Here is a 20,791-nt window from a genome sequence, read left to right on the forward strand (position 1 = left end):
TTCTTGCCTGGAGAATCCCTATGGACAGAGGAACCTTGCAGGCTACAGCCCATGTGGTTGCAAAGAGTCGGACATGACTGAGTGACTAAGCACGTGCTTTGTTGAGATACCCAGAAATGAGCAGAAAGCTCCATCACCATGTCCCCCTGATGCCTAATAATCAGCATTTAAGGAAGTCAGTTTGAGACACATCACCCCCATGTGATAGAGGTGCAAAGATGATTTAGAATTGATGATTTATGTCATTTTCATCACACTTTTCAGCAGTGCATCAGCTGTAACTATTAAAGGAGTCCCACATCATATTGTGGTTAATACATATTTATTTTACTTCCCACCACTAAAGCCCTTACAAGGTAAAGAATGAAGAAGATGATAGAATTCTGCCTTCCTTCCTTCCTTTCTCTTTCTCTCTGATTTCCCTTTCTCAAAAATACTTTCCTTTTCAGATTTGCTTTATGAGGCTCACATATGAAGTGGGTATAGACACAAGGAAGGGAAACAAGCCCCCAGCTAGATACTGTTGACATTCTCTGTTGTAGAAGAGCCCTGGGCCACCCCCATAGGCCAGCAGTTCACTTACTCTCCAAAGAAATGCCAGTTACCATGTGACACCCAATGGAATGTGCTGCCCAGCTCACTTTGTACTAACCGTCAGCAGGATCGAAAATGACTCCTCCCCATCATCACCCCCCTTCTTCCTTCCCGTTTCCCTCCCATCCTCATGGATCCCTTCCTTTGCCCACTTTCCCTTGCCGTCTGACTCCCTTTCCCTCTCCCTTGTAAGGATAACTCTGACCAAGGAGATAAGAAAAGCTAAGACCATTTTTGACATAAGAACAATATAATCCACCGAGTCCTGTCAAAAGCCACCATGGCAGGACTGGGCTGCATGTGCCAAGAGTGATGGGGAATGATTTTAAAGGCTGTGCTCCGGGTGACCAACCAACCTACCGACCCAGTCGACACTTTCTCTCTTGTTGTCCCTACAGGAAAACCGTAAGGGTTAAAATAGTAGATGAGGAGGAATACGAAAGGCAAGAGAATTTCTTCATTGTCCTTGGTGAACCGAAATGGATGGAACGTGGAATATCAGGTGTGAGATTCTTAAAAAAAAAAAAGAACAAACAAAAAGAAAAAAATTTAAACAAGCTGTGAAGCAACAAGAACAAAAAGCAGCTATATTTTTTTCTCCCCTCCCCCCTTTTTTTCTTTTTCTTCCTTCCTCCTTTGGACCAATGGACTTTTTTTATTCTTTTCCCTCCTGTATTCTCGCTCTCACCCTGTTTCGGTATCATCTCTGCCTTCTTAGCCTTAGCTTATTTCCAAGTCCTCCTTGTTCACCTCCTGGGCACAGTGCAGCCCCGACTCCTCATGACCCTGCTGAGCTACTTCCGCCTTGTGTCTCAGTCATCTGATTACCAGTGTCCCCTGCACTTCCTCTTCCACCGCCCACCCCTGCCCCATTTCCCACCCCACACAGAGTCACCTGTAAATGTGCCAACTCCTTGGTGGATGGGGAGGAGAAAATAAAGAAAGGAATGCATGCGATGCATGCCTGTGCCCCTTCCCTGCCTTCTTCTCCTTCTACCCTCCTCTCTCTCTAGCCTGGATTGAATGGGGGAGGGTTTGGGATGGGGGCTGGATCCCGGGTTGCAATGATGCTTTCACAGTCTTCTGCTGCATCTCCCAACCTCCGTGGAGTGCTTGGCAGTTTTTTCACTTGCAGAGTGGCCCATGGGCCCCTTTGCCCTTCATGGAGGTAAGTGTTTTATCTGGCTATTTCACAGTTGGGTAGAGCAAAACGTGGAAAGGTATACCAGTTGTCAGAGGTCACACCTCTGGGAGTTCTCTGAGGGAAAGCTGGCTTCCAACTTAGTCATGCCATCTGGAACCCTGAGCTGTTCATCCTTCCCTTGACATCCCACCCCATCTCGTTCTACTTCTTGTCTAGCCCAAGGCGGGGTACTTTATTCTGACTGCTTTAGGGTAATGCAGTCCTGAAAGCAGAAAATTGAGTCGGCAAATATGAAGTGATTAACTCCAGGTATGGAAATCACCTCAGCCAGAAAGCCCTGGGAAAAGACTGACACTGGGCCGGCCCAGAGTATGGCCTTTTGGGTTTTCCAATAGGAGGGACTCTCAATGGCGTGTTTGGTGTTGATCCTTGAGAAAGAGATGTTGGACAGTTCACAGAAGGCAGCCTTGGCTTGGCATCTGCAAATGAGAGTATCACCCAGGTCTCGAGATAACCCTCATCCCACACCAGAGACGTGGCCTCCTCTCCTCCTATCCTCAGGATCTGCATCTTGGGATACCTGCCTAAGGGACTGATTATGTTGCAACCAAGGTAGATGTCAGGAAAGATTTTTTCCCTTGAAGAAAATGATTGGAAGCTACACCTTTGAAAGTGTTGGAGGAGTATATGTGGGTAAGAATGCTCTTGGGAAATGCCAAGAGGGGGTCATTTAGACTCCCCTTCAGGACACATGTGCTGCTGGGAGCCTCATGGAGGATAGAACAGTGAGACCTACTTGTTTGTCAAAAAAGATGATGCTTCTGCCACTACTTCACATGACAAACAGCAGCATGAAGCCTTTCACTCAAGGACAGATCTAAGATACTCAGATTCACTACATTCCCTAAGGCTTGTGCCCAGGTCTTCTTCTGAGACATGAATGATTGCTCAGTTCCCCTTGTCTTCTGACTCTCTCTGCAGATCTGACTGTTTCTGTGCCCACACTGGTTTGGTCACACCTGGTATTGGAGAACCAGAAGCCCTCTCTGCTTTTCATTATTCATTCTCTTCTTGGCCACCTAATAAGATGTTGCCATGAGCCTGATTCCCAAAGAGTGCTGGAAGAAAAGAGTAATTTCCGTTGCTTCCCGGATTGTGTTCCTGCCACCTGGACTAGTCTCAGAAATTGTCTCAATATCTGCCCTACCTCATTCCCATCTCCTTTCTACATTTACTGTGCATCATCATGATTGGTTGGACACAGCTGACACCTAAAGCTGTTGTAAACTAGCCTCATCAATTTCCATAGTCCCTAGCTACTTATGTGCAAATGAAAGCTGGACAAAGGATCACACAGGGTGGCTGGAAAGAAGGCAGTCTTCTCCAGACAAGAAGAATGAGTTGCAAGTCCATCCGTGACTTTATTCTACCAGTGAGGACGCTTTTTTTTTTCTGCCTCCCCAGTAAAGACCATTCAACAGCAGGATAAATCTTGTGATCTTCAAGAGACTTGACCAAACACAAAAGCCTATGGCTACTCTTCATTTGAGGACCCCTTTTCGCTGCAATGGATTCTGTCCAAGGAGATGTCAGCAGAGCCATGATGGAGTCCAATCCTGGGGGAGGCAGTAGGAGAGAAGACAAGGATTTCATCGAGCTACTGGTGTGATATACCCCCAGATCTTCCCAGTGACCAAGATGGAAGGTACCAATAGAAAAGGTGTCCATTTTCTGTAGGTTTCTATTGTCTATAGCGTTCATTTTCAGTTTCTTCAGATCTTCCCATATTTTGGCATTAGATCACAAGGTGAAAGGTCATAAAACTTGATTGTCTAGACTCAGAACCAGATGAAACTCCATCCTGGTGTCCAGAATGTCCTGCTGTTCTCCTAGTGAGAAACAACGCAGTGGACATTGCTTTTCATTATCACTGCTGCATGGGAGACGTTTAGGCATTCAGAAGAGCATAGTATAGTGGGTGCATGGTCAAAGTGACAATTGCATTACAAAGAAAGTAAAATGCTGTATTTGAAATAAGAGATTCTATTCTTGGCAAACAAAACAGATTTCAGAGGGGAGATTAAATCCTCCGGACAAACTAGGGGAGGGAATAAGAGGGGTTGAACAGGAAACACAGTTGCCCAGGAGTGGAGGAGGCGTTGGGGTTTAGCAGTGGACAACTGAGAGCAACTCTGAGCAGCACGATCAAGGCTGGCAGGCCTGGGCCTGGACGTTGGAAGCCTGTTTGTGCCTTCTCTTACCACATCCATGGGCTCCCCGGAACAAGTTCCAAGTGCTCAGAGTTGGTGTTGTTTCCTGCTTGTCCCTGGGGTATCTGAGCAATCCCCTGACCCTGGGGGATCAACGCAGAGAAAAGCTCAGCTCCAGCTTCTCTCATCAGCCACAGCAGGAAAAACACTCTGGAGGTATCTTGTCTCTCAGTTTGTCTACCTGGATCTCACTGATCCATCCATAACTGTTGAGTGGAAAGTCTCAGATTCATATAGACATGACCAGAAAACAGTGCAGTTCAGCTGACTGAAAGTCCTCTCATTGTGCTAGAGACGATCCTGGTGTTGGGAGGGATGTCTCAGTGAAAACCATAGCAGCAGGGACTTTTCTGGAAGAGCTGCCCTTTGTCTGGCCTACCTGGGTACACTGATTTGTTTGGGTCTCTACTCTTCTTTTCTTTTTTTTCTACTCTCCACCAGAACCTGGGGGCCAGGAGAGACTCTTCTGTGAAGATCCATAGAAGGAGTAGAATGAGCAGGCTGTCTTTCTATCTATCTATCTCTCTCTCATCTCAGTGTAGTACAAAGATCCATTGATCCATTGCCCCTTAGAATTCCATATGGGAGAAACCAGAAAAAGCCAACTGCTATTCTCCCTGATTATGTACCATAAAGATTCTGTATCCATATGTGTTTTCAGTGGCTGTGAATATGGAATTGCAGACCTGAGTTGTGTTCTTAGAGATTTTTAGAAGAACCAATTTACAGACACCTTCCCTTGCCCCCTGCCTCACTTATTCCTCATCAATCCCCATCAGTCACCAGCTGCACCAGGAGTATATAGCAGGATATTCCCAGGCTTTTATTTGACAAGAGGCAGGGACTGAGGTGCTGTACTAAGACACCATCAAAGTGAAAATGTGGTATGTTACAAGAATTTCTTTTATCTTGAAATCTAGGAGACTTTAGCATAAGTGAAAACTCAGGGGCTAGGAAAGACCTGTGCTGGGTATATCTTTAACTCAGCTTACCAGACGATTTAGGGACCTTGCATTTGTCATCTCCCATCTGTCAGTAGCTTTCGGTACGACAGTCTATCTGGTCCAGAATATCTAGTCTCTGACGTAGCCTGTCCTTTCTGAAACAAAACACCATTCAGTGATGCAACCCCACAGGATCTGTGGACAATACAATTGCCGAAATAAGTGGCAAATGGCAAACCTCTACTGAACATCTACCCATTGCAGTGACTTTGCAGTTGGCTTCACAGTGACTTTGCGCAGTAGGTAGGGTTGATGCAACATGGGAGGAGTCCATGGCCTCCAACCTCCAGCCTTTCTCTATAAAATGATACACTGTTCAAGGAAAACATTTTGCAGGATTTATCTTTTCTTGAGGTTATTCTCTTAGGGATACTCAAAGCCCTGGTAGGGTTGCAACCTGTACAGTTTGAAGATAACTGGATTCTCACTCCTTTACAGAATGGGTGTGATAACCTGATCCCTTAGAAAGTCGCAAATGGCCAACTCTGTCTCTACTCCACCTACTTGGTTCCCCCCATCCTCATTCCTCTCTCCGTGGCCCTCAGGGTTGCAGGGAAGCTGTGGGGAAAACTTGCAGCTGCAAGGCCCTGGTGCTCACTGGTCTCTCCAGTAGCCCACACCTCTTGCTGCGGGCTGCTGCGCATGCTCCAACTGCTGCCTTTTGCATGTGGCCACAGTGCTCTCACCCACTAAGCTCACTGCTTCCCTTGTGCTCCTGCAGCCACAAAACCTGGGGACACTTTCAAGATGGGACCTTAATGCTCTTTCCTTTTCTTTCTTCCCTTTGTCTGGTACCAATTTGCAAACAGCGCTCCTGTTATCTCCAGGTAAGAGGTGTCTTCCCCCCCCCCCCATCCCTTTTTCTGCTTCTTGCCAGTGCCATTATTTACTTTAAGACCAATATCCTTTGCTGTATTTACTAGGAGCTGTGGGCTTAACTTAAGTTCTCCTAAGGACCAGGAGATTTATTTCCCTACCGGAAGTGATTGTGAGGAGGTAGACAATTGCTTGAGCACCATTTCAGTGGATGTGGGTAAAGGCATAGTTGGTCCTCTCTGAGACCAGGAAGAGAACTGAAACTTACTGAAGAAATGGGGGGAGGTCATACACTTCTCCTATCTTTAATTCCTCTGTCGTCTCATGTTGTGGGGCAAGAGAGGATGAGAGTCAGAGCTGACTCTCCTCATAGGATCATGGTGAAATGAGAAAGGAAATACTTCAATCTGGATGGGGTCCAGGGAGAAATAATCAGGAGCTGCTGTGAGAACATGAAAAGTATTTTTTAAGGAATCTGGAATTTTATTGATCCTGAAGATCTTCCATCTCATCATAGCAGAGACCTAAATTTCTAGAACTTTGGTTCATTTGTCATTGATCTTTGAAATCACATGTGCCATGAATGACAAGAAGAATCAGAATATTATGGGGTGAGGGGGCAATTATTTGATTGGATATAGAAATTTGGGAGAATTTATATTGGGGATATTCTTACACAGAATCTAGAGCCTGTCATAGGAAATGTACCAAATATGCTTGCATCCATGTAATCAAATCATAGACAATATCCAACTTGTGAGCAGTTAGGAAGGCATTGCTTGCATATGGGCAACACCATAACTCTTGGTGCAGACAGAGCGAGCTATACAAGGTGTCTCAATATATGTTAAAATAACATTTTACATTTCATCTGTTCTTTGAATGTATAAAAATTGGAAGGTCATTTGAGATGCAAAATATCTTTCAGAATTCACTGATAGTCACCATAGGCTGTACACTGAGTTTGAGAAAGGGGCAGGTTACATAGTAAGGACATTGACCTCCTTGGAGTCATAAACCAAAAAAAAAAAAAAAAAAAAAAAGTAGATAAACTCCTACATTTTCCCTTTCTGGAAAAAATTACTTCAGCTTCCTTCGTTTCTTCCTTACTCTTACATCAATAAGATAATGACTACCTCCAACTTATATTCCACTCTTCTCCCAGGTTTTAATGTCAAAGCATTGGGTGTTCCTTCTCCACTTAGCTCATCTTCTCGCCTGAGAAGGCATTTGGGCTTTTTTGTTCTATCTCTTGCCTCTACCCACTACCAGCCACACATACATATGCTCAAAACAGAGATTGTGATTTAATTTAAGCTTCATGATACTTTTAGCACATTGGCACAGATACCAGTAGAAGCTAAAATAGGAAAAGAAGGTGTCATTTCCTAGATCTTTCAAGTCTGTAAATCTTCAATTTAGGAGCCCTTGGTTAGACTTTAAATTCACTGGAAATCTCAACTCCTTGTTTGGATTTTTCCAGGTGGCCAAGCAAACGTGATTCACACTGCCTCGTGATAAACGGGGAGAAAATGTGTTCAATCTGAGCTATACCTCCAAGCTCAGGGGCCTGGGAATTAGAGCACTGACTCCACTGCCCCATTTCTTTCTGAGAATGTCTGTAGAACATTCATGGTAATCTATTCCAGTCTGGCCTGGCAAGCTCTTCTCTCTTCCAATATTTGCTTAATCTTCCATCCTATTAATAGGTTCATTCTCTCTTTTCCCCCTTCCTCCTGCTTTTCCTACATAAGCATTTGTTTAGTCAGTCTGAATATCAGGGTCACCTGTCATTTATTTTCTACACTCAAAATTGAGAGTTTGCATCAACAAGTAATAACACAAGTAAAATCAGAATAATTATGATCTTTAAGGTTTGAGACTTCTCACCCTCTCAAGAAATTAACTTAATTTGAATGTAAAGAAATGATCATTACAGAAGTAAGGCAGGAATTACTACCAAACCAAGATACTAAATCAGAATTGATTTAAAGGCATGTGAATCAATCATTAACAGATATATATAGAGAGAGTACCTCTGTGGGGCTGTGGGAGATCCAAAGATAGAGGATTGGTTATTTGTCAAAGTGATTTCTGCAGAGAGCTAGATGGAAGAACTGACTGTCACCACAGGGCTGGACAGGTCAGTAGCTAGATCAATATCCTGCCAGATGGATACAGTGCTAGATTGATAGCCAGACAAGGGGTTAGACAGGTACATTTATAAGTCACTGGAGAGCTCATTATATTGGGATAAAGTTCTTGTGGCACATGTAAAGTATGACTTGGGGGAAATGGGGAGGGAGGAGTAGAATAATACTGTCACTACTAGGATAGGCATTGTAATATGGTCCCAAAGGCCACAAGTAGAGGAAAAGTGTGCCCATGCTTTTAAAGAATCTATCTATCTATATATATATATATATATAATGTTTTTACAAAGGCTTTTAGTCAGAGTGGCTTGCAGTCTGTCTTCTAGGATCACTGACTTCCTAGCCAGACTTATTTTCAGAATTACCTAATAAGAAGCTCCTATGGACTAAATGAAGTCAGGCTGCAAGAGGGTATATGCTTAGAAATGTACAGGAGGACACTGATCCATGAGAAGTAACTGTTTCCAAAAGTGGTCACCAACACTAGCAGGAGGACAGCACCACGGACAGCTCCCCAGCGTTTTGGGATTGCCTTCTGCCTTTGGAACCAGAAGCACTGAGTAAAACAGCCAGCCCAGGAATCCACTGCACACTCTCTTACCAGTCTTCATTCAAAACAGCTTTAAAAATTCTTATATAAAACAGACACTCTGCCTGGTTTACGATCTTTCCAGTAAATTATTTTCCTTGCAACCTCGAGAGCTCAAGTCTCACCCCTCAGCATGCTTCACCAATTCCCAAGGTAGAAAGAAAAGAAGACCTTCTTGTCCTCTGACCCATTTTGTCCTTGAGATTACTCAAGGACTAGAAAATTCCCCTGGGAGATTCACTGTGTGGAATAAAAGCAATTAAAGAGCCAAATAAAAGAATTAATTGCATGTAAGAATGTGGACTCGGATGGAAAGAAGTTTAAACAAGCTCTGAAAGAAACAGACTGCCAAGAGCAATTTTCTAATCAAAGGGGAATAAAAAGATTCAATCTCTGCTTCACTTTAATCTAGAAAACACGTCTTCATGGTGAAGTGGTCTTAAAATGGACTCACCGGCTGAAGTGGAAAAAGTTTCTAACTGTTCAACATTTTGAGAAGGGATCATAAATGAGTCGAGATACTGAGGGGCAACTGGGAATGCCTCAGAAAGAAATAAAGGAAGAACTTTCTTTTTGTGTGTTTTTGAACAAGTATTTGTATTTCAGAAGAAATGTGCCTGGTTCCTTAGAAATCCTAGGGCTCTTTCATTTAGAAATCATGACATTTTGGGGGGAGTCTTCCAATTTCTCATTGTGAGGCTAATATTCACTAGTTCAAAATGTAGATATTCCTGGAAACATCCTTCTTTGTCCCTTAGAGAATTTATAGTCCTAAGAAGGTTGGAGACAAATGTTAATGTGAGCTAGTGGACATTCCCTTTGGCTGAAATCTGCTTCTGACCCCCAGGAACCTTTATATGAAGTAGTCATGCCAGTCATGCCCAACAGTTCAAAACTGTTAAAGGTCAAGAGATTTGGCTTTTGTTCCCAGATCTTCAATATCTCATCAAATGTCTTGGGGCTTCACTTGGTGCTGCTTTTGAGAAGATCTTTGGGTCAGGTTTCTGCCCCCACCCCCAAGCCAGGTATAAAATGGAAAGAGGAATGTTAAGCCCAGACATGCAAGGAACCCTTTCATGGTCTGTTTAGCAGCTTATAGAAAGAGGCACTAACAAGTACACAAAACCCCTTCCTCAATAGCTATTTCCTGTATGCTCATTGCCAGTGCCTAATACTTTAAGCTTTATTTAGACTTCCAGGGAATGGCAAATGTGCTAAAGCTCATCTGGTTTTGTTTTGTTGCAGAGGTGACAGACAGGAAGCTGACTGTGGAAGAAGAGGAGGCCAAGAGGATAGCAGAAATGGGAAAGCCAATATTGGGTGAACACCCCAAACTAGAGGTCATCATTGAAGAGTCCTATGAGTTCAAGGTCAGGCCATAAGTGAGATGTAACTGAATAATAGAATAATGAGGTGGGAGGTAAAAGACCTGGAGTTTTGTTCTAACGTCACCACTGAATACATAAAGTTGAAACTGGACAAATCACTTACCCATCCCAGTCTCAGTTTTCCCATTTGTAACATGGAACAAACAGTGCTGGTCATTTGTAACTTAGGAACAGTGAGGAAGTGTTACAGGGCCTATGGGACAAATGAGCTGTAATACCCCTGAAGTATCATCACTATTTAATTGTATTTTTAAAACAAAGATACTGAAATCCACTACCCCAGGTCTAGGTTTATTGACATCATTAGTGTTATTCTCTATTGTATTGCTTTAAATATCCAATGTCAGCAGTCACAACCAAAGAAGAGGACAGTAGAAGGACTATGCCAGAAGATGCCCCCTGAGGCCATTTCATGCATAACTTTCAGAACCCACATGGAGCCCCCTGGAGTGCAGGGTATCTTTCATCCCCACGAAGTGCCAAATTCTTCAATGGTTCTGAGCATTCTGACCTCATGGTTCCAAGTTTTAATCTCCCTGACAGACTACCGTGGACAAGCTGATTAGGAAGACAAACCTGGCCTTGGTCGTGGGGACCCATTCCTGGAGGGACCAGTTCATGGAGGCCATCACTGTCAGTGCAGGTAAGAGGGTCTCGAGATGGACACAGGATTTGCTGGGAGGAGCAGGAAGCTCCAGAGAAGCAGGAACACAGACATGGCAACAGCTCACCCATCTCAGGAAGGGCCTTAGTGGCCAGCTTTCCCAGCTCTTACCCTAGATGTCTGTCTTTTCACTGGGTCACTTTGGAAGACAACTGTGGGGGTGACTAAAAGAGCGTGGCTATCTCTGCTTTCAGACCCTGGTTCTGCTGTGTGAAGAGCTTCCCAGGGGGCCTTAGTGGTACAGAATCTACCTGCCAGTGCAGCAGATGCCAGAGATGCACGTTCAATCCCTGGGTCAGGAAAATCCCCTGGAGAAGGAAATGGCAGCCCACTCCAGTATTCCTGCCTGAAAAATCTTATGGACAGAGGAGCCTGGTGGGCTACAGTCCATGGGGTCACAAAGAGTTGGATACGATTGAGCACACATGCATGCTATGTGAACTGAGACAAGCTATCTTCCCTGTGTTTCAGTTTTGTCACCCAAAAAAGGAACTATTGCTACCCTTCTTTCTCAGCGAAGAGAGTAGAAAGCTACAGAGTCTGGTACTAAATAGAAACTTAAGAAATTCTGGTTTTCATCATTCCATCATCTTGTTGAGGCAGTCCTCCTTTTCTGTAAAGTAGGAGACTATTCTGATTTAGAGATGTGCGGGTCTGAGGTTTGTAAAAACTTTGCATTGACTGACAGACCTCTGCCCTGGATGATACCAGACCTCTCCTTGGCACTTAGTGACAGGTTTCCTCAGTGGAGACCCATAGCACAGCCGGCATCCCGGAGGCTACATGCAGGTTGGCCTGGGGAAGGAGGGGTCTCATCACCCCCAGCAGAAGTGCGTCTCAGCACCACAGAGGCCTTCTATGCTGGCCAGCACTCCGGGCCCTGTCTCTTTCCATGAAGCTTTGTTGTCATAGCAACCCACCGGGTCACATCCCTGAGGTCCCAGCAACACAGCCAAAGTACAGACAGGAAGAGAGGGCCACTGCTGCTGTGTTCACTGCCCCACTTTTTCTATCCCCTGCTTCCAGACTCCCCCTCTTATGACCTTACTTTGCCCCCAAAGAGACAATGAGTGGACTATCAGCCACATAATCTAACGCCCTCCTTTTTCAAATGAGGGAACGGAAAGAAAAAGGGATTGATGCCAGGTTCCAGATTCTCTTCATGGCAAAGATGCACTTGGAGCCCAAGTGCCCCAAATCCTGCTTCTGCAGGTCATGTTGAAACATGAGAGAGCCTGCCTTTGACTGAGCTGCAGCGCACCCTCTCCTCCTGGACTGCAGAATGGGCTACTCTGCCCGCGTTTCCTGGCAAGGACAAACCGGGACCAGCCCGTCTCCATCCCACGGGATATTTGGAGAATGGCAAACCTGTGTGCGAGTCAAGAAGCAACAGTTAGAACCAGACATGGAACCAAGGACTGGTTCAAAATTGGGAAAGGAGTACGTCACAGCTGTATAATGTCACCCTGCTTATTTAATTTATATGCAGAGTACATCATGCAAAATGCTGAATGAAGCACAAGCTGGAATCAAGATTGCCGGGAGAAATATCAACAACTTCAGATATGCAGATGACACCACCCTTATGGCAGAAAGTGAAGAGGAACTAAAGAGCCTCTTGATGAAGGTGAAAGAGGAGAGTGAAAAAGCTGGCTTAAAACTCAACATTCAGAAAATGAAGATCATGGCATCCGGTCCCATCACTTCATGGCAAATAGATGGGGAAACAGTGGAAACAGTGACAGATTTTTTTTCCCTTGGTCTCCAAAATCACTGCAGATGGTGACTGCAGCCATGAAACTAAAAGACACTTGTTACTTGGAAGGAAAGCTATGACCAACCTAGACAGCATATTAAAAAGCAGAGACACTGCTTTGTCAATAAAGGTCTGTATAGTCAAAGTTATGATTTTTCTAAGTAGTCAAATATGGATGTGAGCGTTGGGCCATAAAGAAGACTGAGCGCTAAAGAGTTGATGCTTTTGAACTGTGGTGTTGGAGAAGACTCTTGAGAGTCCCTTGGACTGCAAGGAGATCCAACCAGTTAGTCCTAAAGGAAATCAACCCTGAATATTCATTGGAAGGACTAAAACCAAAGCTGAAGCTCCAATACTTTGGCCACCTGATTTGAAGAGCAGACTCATTGGAAAAGACCCTGATGCTGGAAAAGATTGAAGGCAGAAGCAGAAGGGGATCACAGAGGATTAGATGGTTGATGGCATCACCGACTCAATGGAAATGAGTTTGAGCAAACTCCAGGAGATAGTGAAGGACAGGGAAGCCTGGCGTGCTGCAGTCCATGGGGTCAGACTTGAGTTAGTGGCTGAACAACAACTGACTCCCCGGGCTGCTCACATGATCTGGAATGACAGGTGTCTCACTGTGGATGGATAATGACTAGAACCACGTGGGTATCGCAGCAGGCATGTCAGGAAAAATAGGAGCCCCACGGGTGTCCAGTGAAGAGTGGGCTCACAGCTCTCGCTTTTCTTCACCTAAGCAACCCCATGCCTTCTCCTTCTTCCTCCCTCTCTTCTCCACTTCCCTGTCCTTTTCACGTTCCCACATTCTATCTCTTTCTCTTCTTTCTTACTGTTCCCTCTCTCCCACTCTCTTACTCTCCCTGCATTCAAATTGACTAGTGGGGCATCCCGATGCATTTTCTCTTTCCCTCCTGGCGTCTCCGTGCGGCCAGTGATGCTCCTGATGTGGGTTGGACTTGACTTCCTCATGAATGAGGCTCTGACCCCGCCGCCCGCTTGCCTTGCCTTCAGCAGGGGACGAGGATGAGGATGAGTCGGGCGAGGAGAGGCTGCCTTCCTGCTTTGACTACGTCATGCACTTCCTCACGGTCTTCTGGAAGGTGCTGTTTGCCTGCGTGCCCCCCACAGAGTACTGCCACGGCTGGGCCTGCTTCGTTGTCTCCATTCTCATCATCGGCATGCTCACCGCCATCATCGGGGACCTGGCCTCCCACTTCGGCTGCACCATTGGCCTCAAGGACTCAGTCACGGCTGTTATTTTTGTGGCATTTGGCACCTCGGTGCCAGGTGAGAGTGAGGGCGGGGGGGGCTTGGATTTGCAAAGGGGCCATTACCTAGTTCAAGTGAGCCCTCCGATTTGCCTCATTATCTTCCCTACCATCTCAGATATGAGCTTAACAGAGCCTCTACCTCTAAGGTGCATGAAGGTCAACCCAAGGGACCCCTTCTACCATTAAGAATGATCGTTAACATTTCTTGAGCACTTCTGATGTGTCAGGTGGTATGTATGCTAAGCAACTTACCTGTTTTAGCCCTGTAACCCTCACCCAAACCTTATTCAATAAGGAGAGTTATTATCCCCACTTGACAGATGAGGAAACTGAGGCCCAGAGAGGTTAAATCACTTGCTGAACTCGGTGACCCACTTTCTTAACCTCCGCATCAGACGAGTAGGCCATGTCTCTCTGGCTGCAGATTAGCCTGCTTGGAGACGTGCAGAAGAAACGCCCACAAGCCTGCTCTGCTTAGGACACCTGTAAATACCAAGTGTCTCCCAGCAGGACAGGTGAAGGAAGCTTCATGGGCTCTTGTCCTTCATATTATGAATCACATTTTTTTTTCTCATAAACACCTAGAGATGAATAGGGACAGACATGCCTTTATTCATTCGTTAGACAAATGTTTACTGAGCCTGATACAGTTTTGTGCTGGTTGCCGGGACTGTAATGGGAAACACACTTAACTTTCTTCTCCAAGTGAAGTTTATAATCTAATGAAGGAGACCACATTCAACTATGATCATTCAGATCATCTCAATAAGTTTGATGACAAAAATGTAGAGGCGCTGTGCAAGTATGGACAAGGGAGACCTCGGCTGGGCTGAGAAGGCAAGCAGGGGTAAGCAGGTAGAGAGGGGCTACATTAGCTCAAGTTCCTTACTTAGTTCAGATGGGGTCTCCAGAGTGTCTGAACCCCAAATTCCTACCAAGGAGCTGGCCTCCCAATTGCAGTAGGAAGACAGAGACAGCCCCTTTCTATGGAAAGGCTGGGCCAAATCTCATCAGACAGGACTCTGCTGGCTGGAAACCCTTCTTGTGCCAAGAAAGCATATCCTTCTGGAGAGTAACTGAGTCTGCATCACACTCTGGAGAAGCCACTTCCCCAGACCCCAGCACAGAGCAGTGGAATTATCTGTACATTAATGATGCAAAAGGTTTGGCTATTATGGGAATGCATGGAGTGGTAGGAAATTAAATGGATAATTGAGGGAAGGCTTTGTGGGAGAGATACCCTGTGATTTACCTCTGTTCTCTGGGGCCTCGAGGAACTATCAGAGGGGAAGGAGCAGATATGGGTAAAAGGAACAGAGGTGGGAAGAAGGTGCAGAGGATCAGAAGTTAAAAATATAAGAAGGCAAGGTCACAGGCAAGAAAAGACAAGAGGTTTTCTTGGGGACAATATTGGCAATGAGGAGGCAGGCTGGGCAAGGGAGAGCTTGGGGCTTGTCCAAGACCTTGCAGTGGGTGCAGAGAATAGCTGGCCGCATTAGGGGCTTGAAGGTGATGCTGTGGTCCACTCAGCTGATTTGTGGCTTTGGCTGAAGCTGTTTGGATGCCGGGTGAAGCTATGGAAACGGCTCTCAGATGAGGGTTTTCAGGTCAAATCTCTTGCTAACTTACCTTGAGTAGATTCCTTGACCCTTATTTTTCCTAACTTGTCAAATAAAAGGGTGGCTGGCCATCCTTCCAGTGCCTACAATCCATACCAACCTCTAAAGTCCAATAGCCTTAGAGGCCCTGTGCTCTGTATGCAGACTGTGAATCCTGAGCCCTGTCATTCTTGAGCCAAGGATCTCCCCATCATTAGTCCCTACATCTCCCCCTGTGTCCTCTGTCCCCATAAATCCAGCCCTTAGCACAATGCTAAGCCCACAGGCTCAATCACAGTCTGTTTTGAAAGTAAATGTCCCACGTGACAGGGGAAATCAGGCACGTATTCTAAGCAGCTTCCCTGGATGTCAGAGTTCCCTGGGAGATATTATGGGAAAGCACACCCCCCTTACAGAAGTAGTCAGAAGGGAACCATAAAAGCCACTCAGTAAACATCAGGACCAGAAGGACCCTTGGGAACCTTTCAGGCTCAAGCAGATTAGGAACGGAAGCCCAGAGAAGTAAGGTGACCAGCCCAAGGCCACACAGTTTATTAACAGTGGAACAGGGAGGAGCCCCCAGGCCCCTGCCTCTCACTCCCAAGGCTCAGCCTGCTGGCCCCGGCTGCCTTTCGGCCTCTCTCCACGGAAGGCCCTCCACGTCTCAGCCTCCCCACCGGCTCTCACTGTCTCTGCCTCTTTCCAGATACATTTGCCAGCAAAGCGGCTGCCATCCAGGACGTGTACGCAGACGCCTCCATCGGCAACGTCACGGGCAGCAACGCCGTCAACGTCTTCCTGGGCATTGGCCTGGCCTGGTCCGTGGCCGCCATCTACTGGGCCCTGCAGGGACAGGAGTTTCACGTGTCGGCCGGCACGCTGGCCTTCTCCGTCACCCTCTTCACCATCTTCGCGTTCGTGTGCATCAGCGTGCTCTTGTACCGCCGGCGGCCCCACCTGGGCGGGGAGCTGGGCGGCCCTCGTGGCTGCAAGCTGGCCACAACTTGGCTCTTTGTGAGCCTGTGGCTTCTCTACATACTCTTTGCCACGCTGGAGGCCTACTGCTACATCAAAGGGTTCTGAGTCACAGAACGAGGCCTCCGGCCGGGCAGGCCTACAGCTTCTCCCCAGAGAAGGGCATGTCCCCACCCATGACCTCTGGGGGATGAGCCATACCCCGGAGAGGCAGCCTCAGGACCCGAGCCGCAGGAGCATCACCGGACTGGGCCCCGGCAGTGAACTGAAAGGGCAGAGTCCATCCGTCCAGTGGAACAGACAAAATACCCACTTGGCAAAATATTTAATTCAATCCACACCAACGACAGCAACAGATCCACCTCCAGCCTGTCTTCCCGCCGTGTCCCTGACCCATAGCAAAGTCAGACCCTCTCGCCACCTTCTCTTCCACCTTCTTCTGACTATTCCTTTGCTTTCTAACTTTCCTCGGCGGGGGGACAGGATTTCTCCTGTCTGTCCAGCTTAACACATCACCATCCTCTCACTCCGCCCGCGAGGCGTGAAAATGAGACCTGTCCCCGTGGCTGGCTCGGGGGTCTCTGTTCATCATTGTCAGTATCATGGTTGCTTTCGTTTTCCCACCAGGTTTTGCTCATCATTTGTGTGTCCACCTTGTCTTTTCTCTCTGAGGTTAGTGATGACGGTGCTGCGAAGAAGCTCAAGGTCTGAGCCGACGGGCAGAGGCCTGAACTTTCAGACACACCCTTTCCCCGACTCTCCCTGGGTAACCTCTGTCTCCTGCTCCATCGAGTTCCTGTTCCCTTTCTCCTTTTATCCTCTGCCTTCTTGAATGGACTGTGGTGTCTGGGTGGTGGTAAGTTCACACACCTGCGAAGGCTGGAGCAGGAACAGCTTTATCTCAAGCTTTGTCAAGATCCAGTTTACAAGAAGTCCTTGTTCTCTTCCCTGCCCGAGCCTTTCAGATTCTGTCTGTCTCATTGCATCAGTGTCTGGATGTTTACCCCTCTGCAGGAAGACCCACCAAGCAGGAGCTAGGGGATGAAAATAGAAATAGAATATGATGACAGAGGGCAGCTAGGAAAGCAGAAGGGCTATATGCCTTCTAGAACATCTCTGGCTTTGCATCTGAGGCAGGAGAGAAGCGATGCCCACCTAGTGGGATCTGTAGGGAAAAGATTCTATTGAAAATGTCAGTGATTCTGAGAGATGTCAGCTTCACCACTCCCTCACTTCCTAGCGCACCAGACTAAGAGCTTTGACTCTATTTCTTGATTTCCTGCAAAAACTTAGAAGTTTATAAGAAAATGAGGGCTTCACGTCTCCTGGACTCTTGGGTCATGTTTGAAAGGATTTTCACAGGACAGGGATTGGAATTCCTCATCTCTCCCACATTCCTGCTTGGTTTTAAACCTCTTGAAGCTCTTTTTCCAGCCTGTGGGCTATTTCTTGCCCCAGTAGGAGGAATATTAGCTGCCATAATTCCATGGAGCCTGGGTTTATAGAGAGATTGCCATGCCCTACAGACCTTTTCCCAACAAATTTTGAAAGAACCTGGCTTTAAAACACACACACACACACACACATATATATAATCACCAAAAGACTGCCCACAGATCTTTAGGCTTTCTGCATTGACATAAGTACATTTTTTAAGGGAAAAGAAGAAATGAAAAACACCTGTTTAATTTTAAACACATTTTTTAAGAAAACAAATAACTGGAAAAGAAACCGTGTTCATGTCATAAGCTATGTTGACAGTTGCCAGTGGAAATGTTGGGTTGGTTTTAAAAAAAAAAAAATAAAAGCTATACTTATATCTCTCTGAAGACAGCTTGCTTCTCCCAATGTTGCTTCAGGAAAAGGTCCAGGGGGCCACCTTGGGTTCCTTCTGGGGCTGTAGTGGTTGAGGTGAAAGTGTCATCTCCTATTTGTATCTCCTGTTTGTACATGTCATCTCCTTAGATGCCCATGTGCCAAACCTAGGAATTTTAAAGCAAAAAAAAAAAAAAAAAAGCTTCAGGGAAATGCCACCTGTCAAAATCTGGATTTTAAGAGGCTGGAGGACATGAGAGGTAGAGCTGTGATGATTAAAGGGGAAAGAGCTTTTGGTATTAGAAAGGCCTGCTGGGTCAGGGAGTCCAGCTAGACCAACAGCATCCTGTGTTTATTACCAATGGGCACATCCAGTCATTCGTTTACTCATGACTCTTTCAACAAATGATTTTGAATACCCTGTGTGCCTTGAGATATGTTCTGGTGCTACAATGAAGAGGAAGATAGAGTTTCTGACCTCAAGAAGCTCACAGTCCAGAGTGGGAGGTAGAGCTTCTTTAACCAAGGCTCTTTGGGTTACAAGAAGCAGAAACCCATTAAAGTCATTCAAGAAATGAAGAGGGGCTCTACTTTGAAGCCCTGGTGGGGGGCTCTACTTCGAAGCCCTGGTGGGGGGCTCTACTTCGAAGCCCTGGTGGGGGCCTCCTGGGGAACCCAAGGCAGGAGCACGGCTGGCCACAGCAACCTGAAAGGCCTCAGGAACTGAGGCCACGTCCCGTGTCCCCCAAATCACAGTGTGTCCCCCATCCTTGTTCCTTCTCCCTCGCAGGCCTATGCACCTCCTCCCTTTCCCAACGTGCTCTTGCTTTGCTCGTCTTGTACGTGGTCTGGCATGGCCCTGACACACTATCATGACCTCACAACTTTTCCCCACAACAACCTGGAGCATCTCTTTTAAAGTCTGAATGCAAATTCTCAATGGAGGAAATGGGGCCAATTTGTCATCAAAAGGGGCCATTCCCCAAAGGCAGAATCCTTTGTAGAAGGCTCTGTCAAGGTGGCAGGGGTACCCGTGGCCTGGTTACTTTGCCAAGTGCCCACTCCTGGTCTGAACAACTCAGGGGAGGAGAGGAGGGTGGCGACCACCTTGTATGTACTGTCACCCTTTCCAAAAAGTAAAGGGACGGGAAGAAGGCTTTGATGCATATGAGCCATCAAGGTGGGAAAAAAAAACTACAGTTCTGTGCCATGAGTGGTCAAAAGGTGGCATAGACAGAGCACCACAAGGACACGATGGAAAGAAACACTGATTCAGCCTGCAAGAATTGGAGAAGACTTCACAGGAAATGGAAGAGGTGGGTAAAATCTTGGAAGAAGAAGAGTGAGTTATCTTGGTGAGGGGGTTGGTGATGAAGAACACTCGAGAAGAAACAGCATGCTTGAAGGCACGGGGTGAATCAGGGCCTGGCAGAGTCATGGATTAGCAATAGTCGTGGCTAGAGGATAGCGTTTAAAAGGACGCACAAGAACGCAAAAAAAGCAGTCTGGGCAAAGGGTTTGGCAACAAGGCTCGGTCATTTTTTTTTTTGCCAGCCACAAAATTGACAGTGAGAGATGCCTGTTAGCTGATGAAACGGTAGATGCAGAATCATAAAATCCATTTGTCTCCATCTCTCCCCTTTTGTGAGTCATTTCTGGGTTATCCAGATGTTAGACTTTGTCAAGAGAGAAGCTGGGTTGAACTGTAGAGACCTGGTTGAACCAGTTCTGAGGACTTGGTACTAGTTAAGATGCCACCACTGAATAGCTCTAAGCACTTGAGCCAGTCCACCTTCCTCCATTTCCTGAACCACAAAAAAAGTTTTAATATATGGCCTCTGAAGCTCATTACTTCTAGCTTTAACACTGGGATTCTAGAATATACATACATACATACATATATATATACATATATGTGATGTATCTCTGTGTGTGTGTGTGTGATTAAACTGCCCACCGACCTCATCTGATGGAGCATAGCAGATGTCTTTTTGCCATCCCTTGGCTCCATTGGCCTGTGTACTAGTGTGGAAAAGACACAGCCAGCCGTTAGGCACATGGCATTTTCAGCACTTTTTCCTGGCGGAGCTGTAGCATTCCCATCCCCTTGATTCATTTATTACTTAGAGCAATCTTAGCTGCTGTAATAAAGAAACCCCAGGATGTCAGGGTTTAACAAAACGTTTTAGCATTTCTCACTCACATCATAATCCAGCGAGAATGGTCCCAGTCAGTAGTTGGCTTTCTTCCAGGCAAGGACTCAGGAACTGTTTTCTCCCATTTTTCAATGCTGCCAATCTCAGAGGCTTTGGAGTCCTCCTCCTTGGGTGGTGGGTGGAAAAGAAATTAGAGAAGTAGGCACATTTCTCATGCCTTGGCTCTGAAGTGGTACTCATCACTTTGGCTCGTATTCCTTTAGTAAATGTTACTCACTTCAACCCAGTCAAATGCAAAGGAGATAGGAAATACAGTTCTGGCTGGGCTGCCACTTCCCAATGACCATTCTATCTTCTGAGACATGATTTTCTTTTTTTTTTTGTATGAATGGTTACCTCTGCCACAACCCCTTGGTGATTAAAGATAGGTATTTTTAGTAGCAATGGCCAAAAGCAATCTGACCTATGTCCATGTTGGAGCTTTGTGGTTTACAAACCTTTCATGTTTTGAGTTGGTTAAGAACCACAGAAGTAGATATTATTTTCATTTTATCAGTGAGGTTCCTAGGGGTTAAACAATTGCCCAGGAGCA

The 20,791-nt window shown here is 46.1% G+C and overlaps 1 protein-coding gene and 1 long non-coding RNA gene across 10 annotated transcripts in view; one reads left to right on the forward strand and one right to left on the reverse strand.

The window, feature by feature from the left end:
• SLC8A3 (solute carrier family 8 member A3) overlaps positions 1-18,057 on the forward strand; it is a 159,976-nt gene extending 141,919 nt beyond the window's left edge. For 4 of the 9 annotated variants that reach the window (XM_043920238.1, XM_043920239.1, XM_043920240.1 and 1 more), the window contains 5 exons: positions 5,822-5,839; positions 9,816-9,940; positions 10,502-10,601; positions 13,396-13,671; positions 15,960-18,057. In XM_043920238.1, the coding sequence (XP_043776173.1) occupies positions 5,822-5,839; positions 9,816-9,940; positions 10,502-10,601; positions 13,396-13,671; positions 15,960-16,336 (896 nt within the window). In that variant the 3' untranslated portion in view covers positions 16,337-18,057. Of the gene's footprint in view, positions 1-992; positions 1,097-3,036; positions 3,444-5,821; positions 5,840-9,815; positions 9,941-10,501; positions 10,602-13,395; positions 13,672-15,959 lie in introns of those variants that run through there. The other 5 variants (XM_043920243.1, XM_043920244.1, XM_043920245.1 and 2 more) reach the window with 4 other exon arrangements.
• Positions 17,885-20,365, reverse strand: LOC122705039. Its single transcript, XR_006344026.1, has 2 exons — positions 20,247-20,365; positions 17,885-18,210 (listed from the first exon to the last, which is right to left on the reverse strand). It is a non-coding gene; the product is annotated as an uncharacterized LOC122705039 (long non-coding RNA).
• Positions 20,366-20,791: the final 426 nt, after the last annotated feature.

The sequence above is a fragment of the Cervus elaphus genome, chromosome 12 (assembly GCF_910594005.1).
Source record: "Cervus elaphus chromosome 12, mCerEla1.1, whole genome shotgun sequence".
NCBI classification, from domain to species: Eukaryota; Metazoa; Chordata; class Mammalia; order Artiodactyla; family Cervidae; genus Cervus; species Cervus elaphus.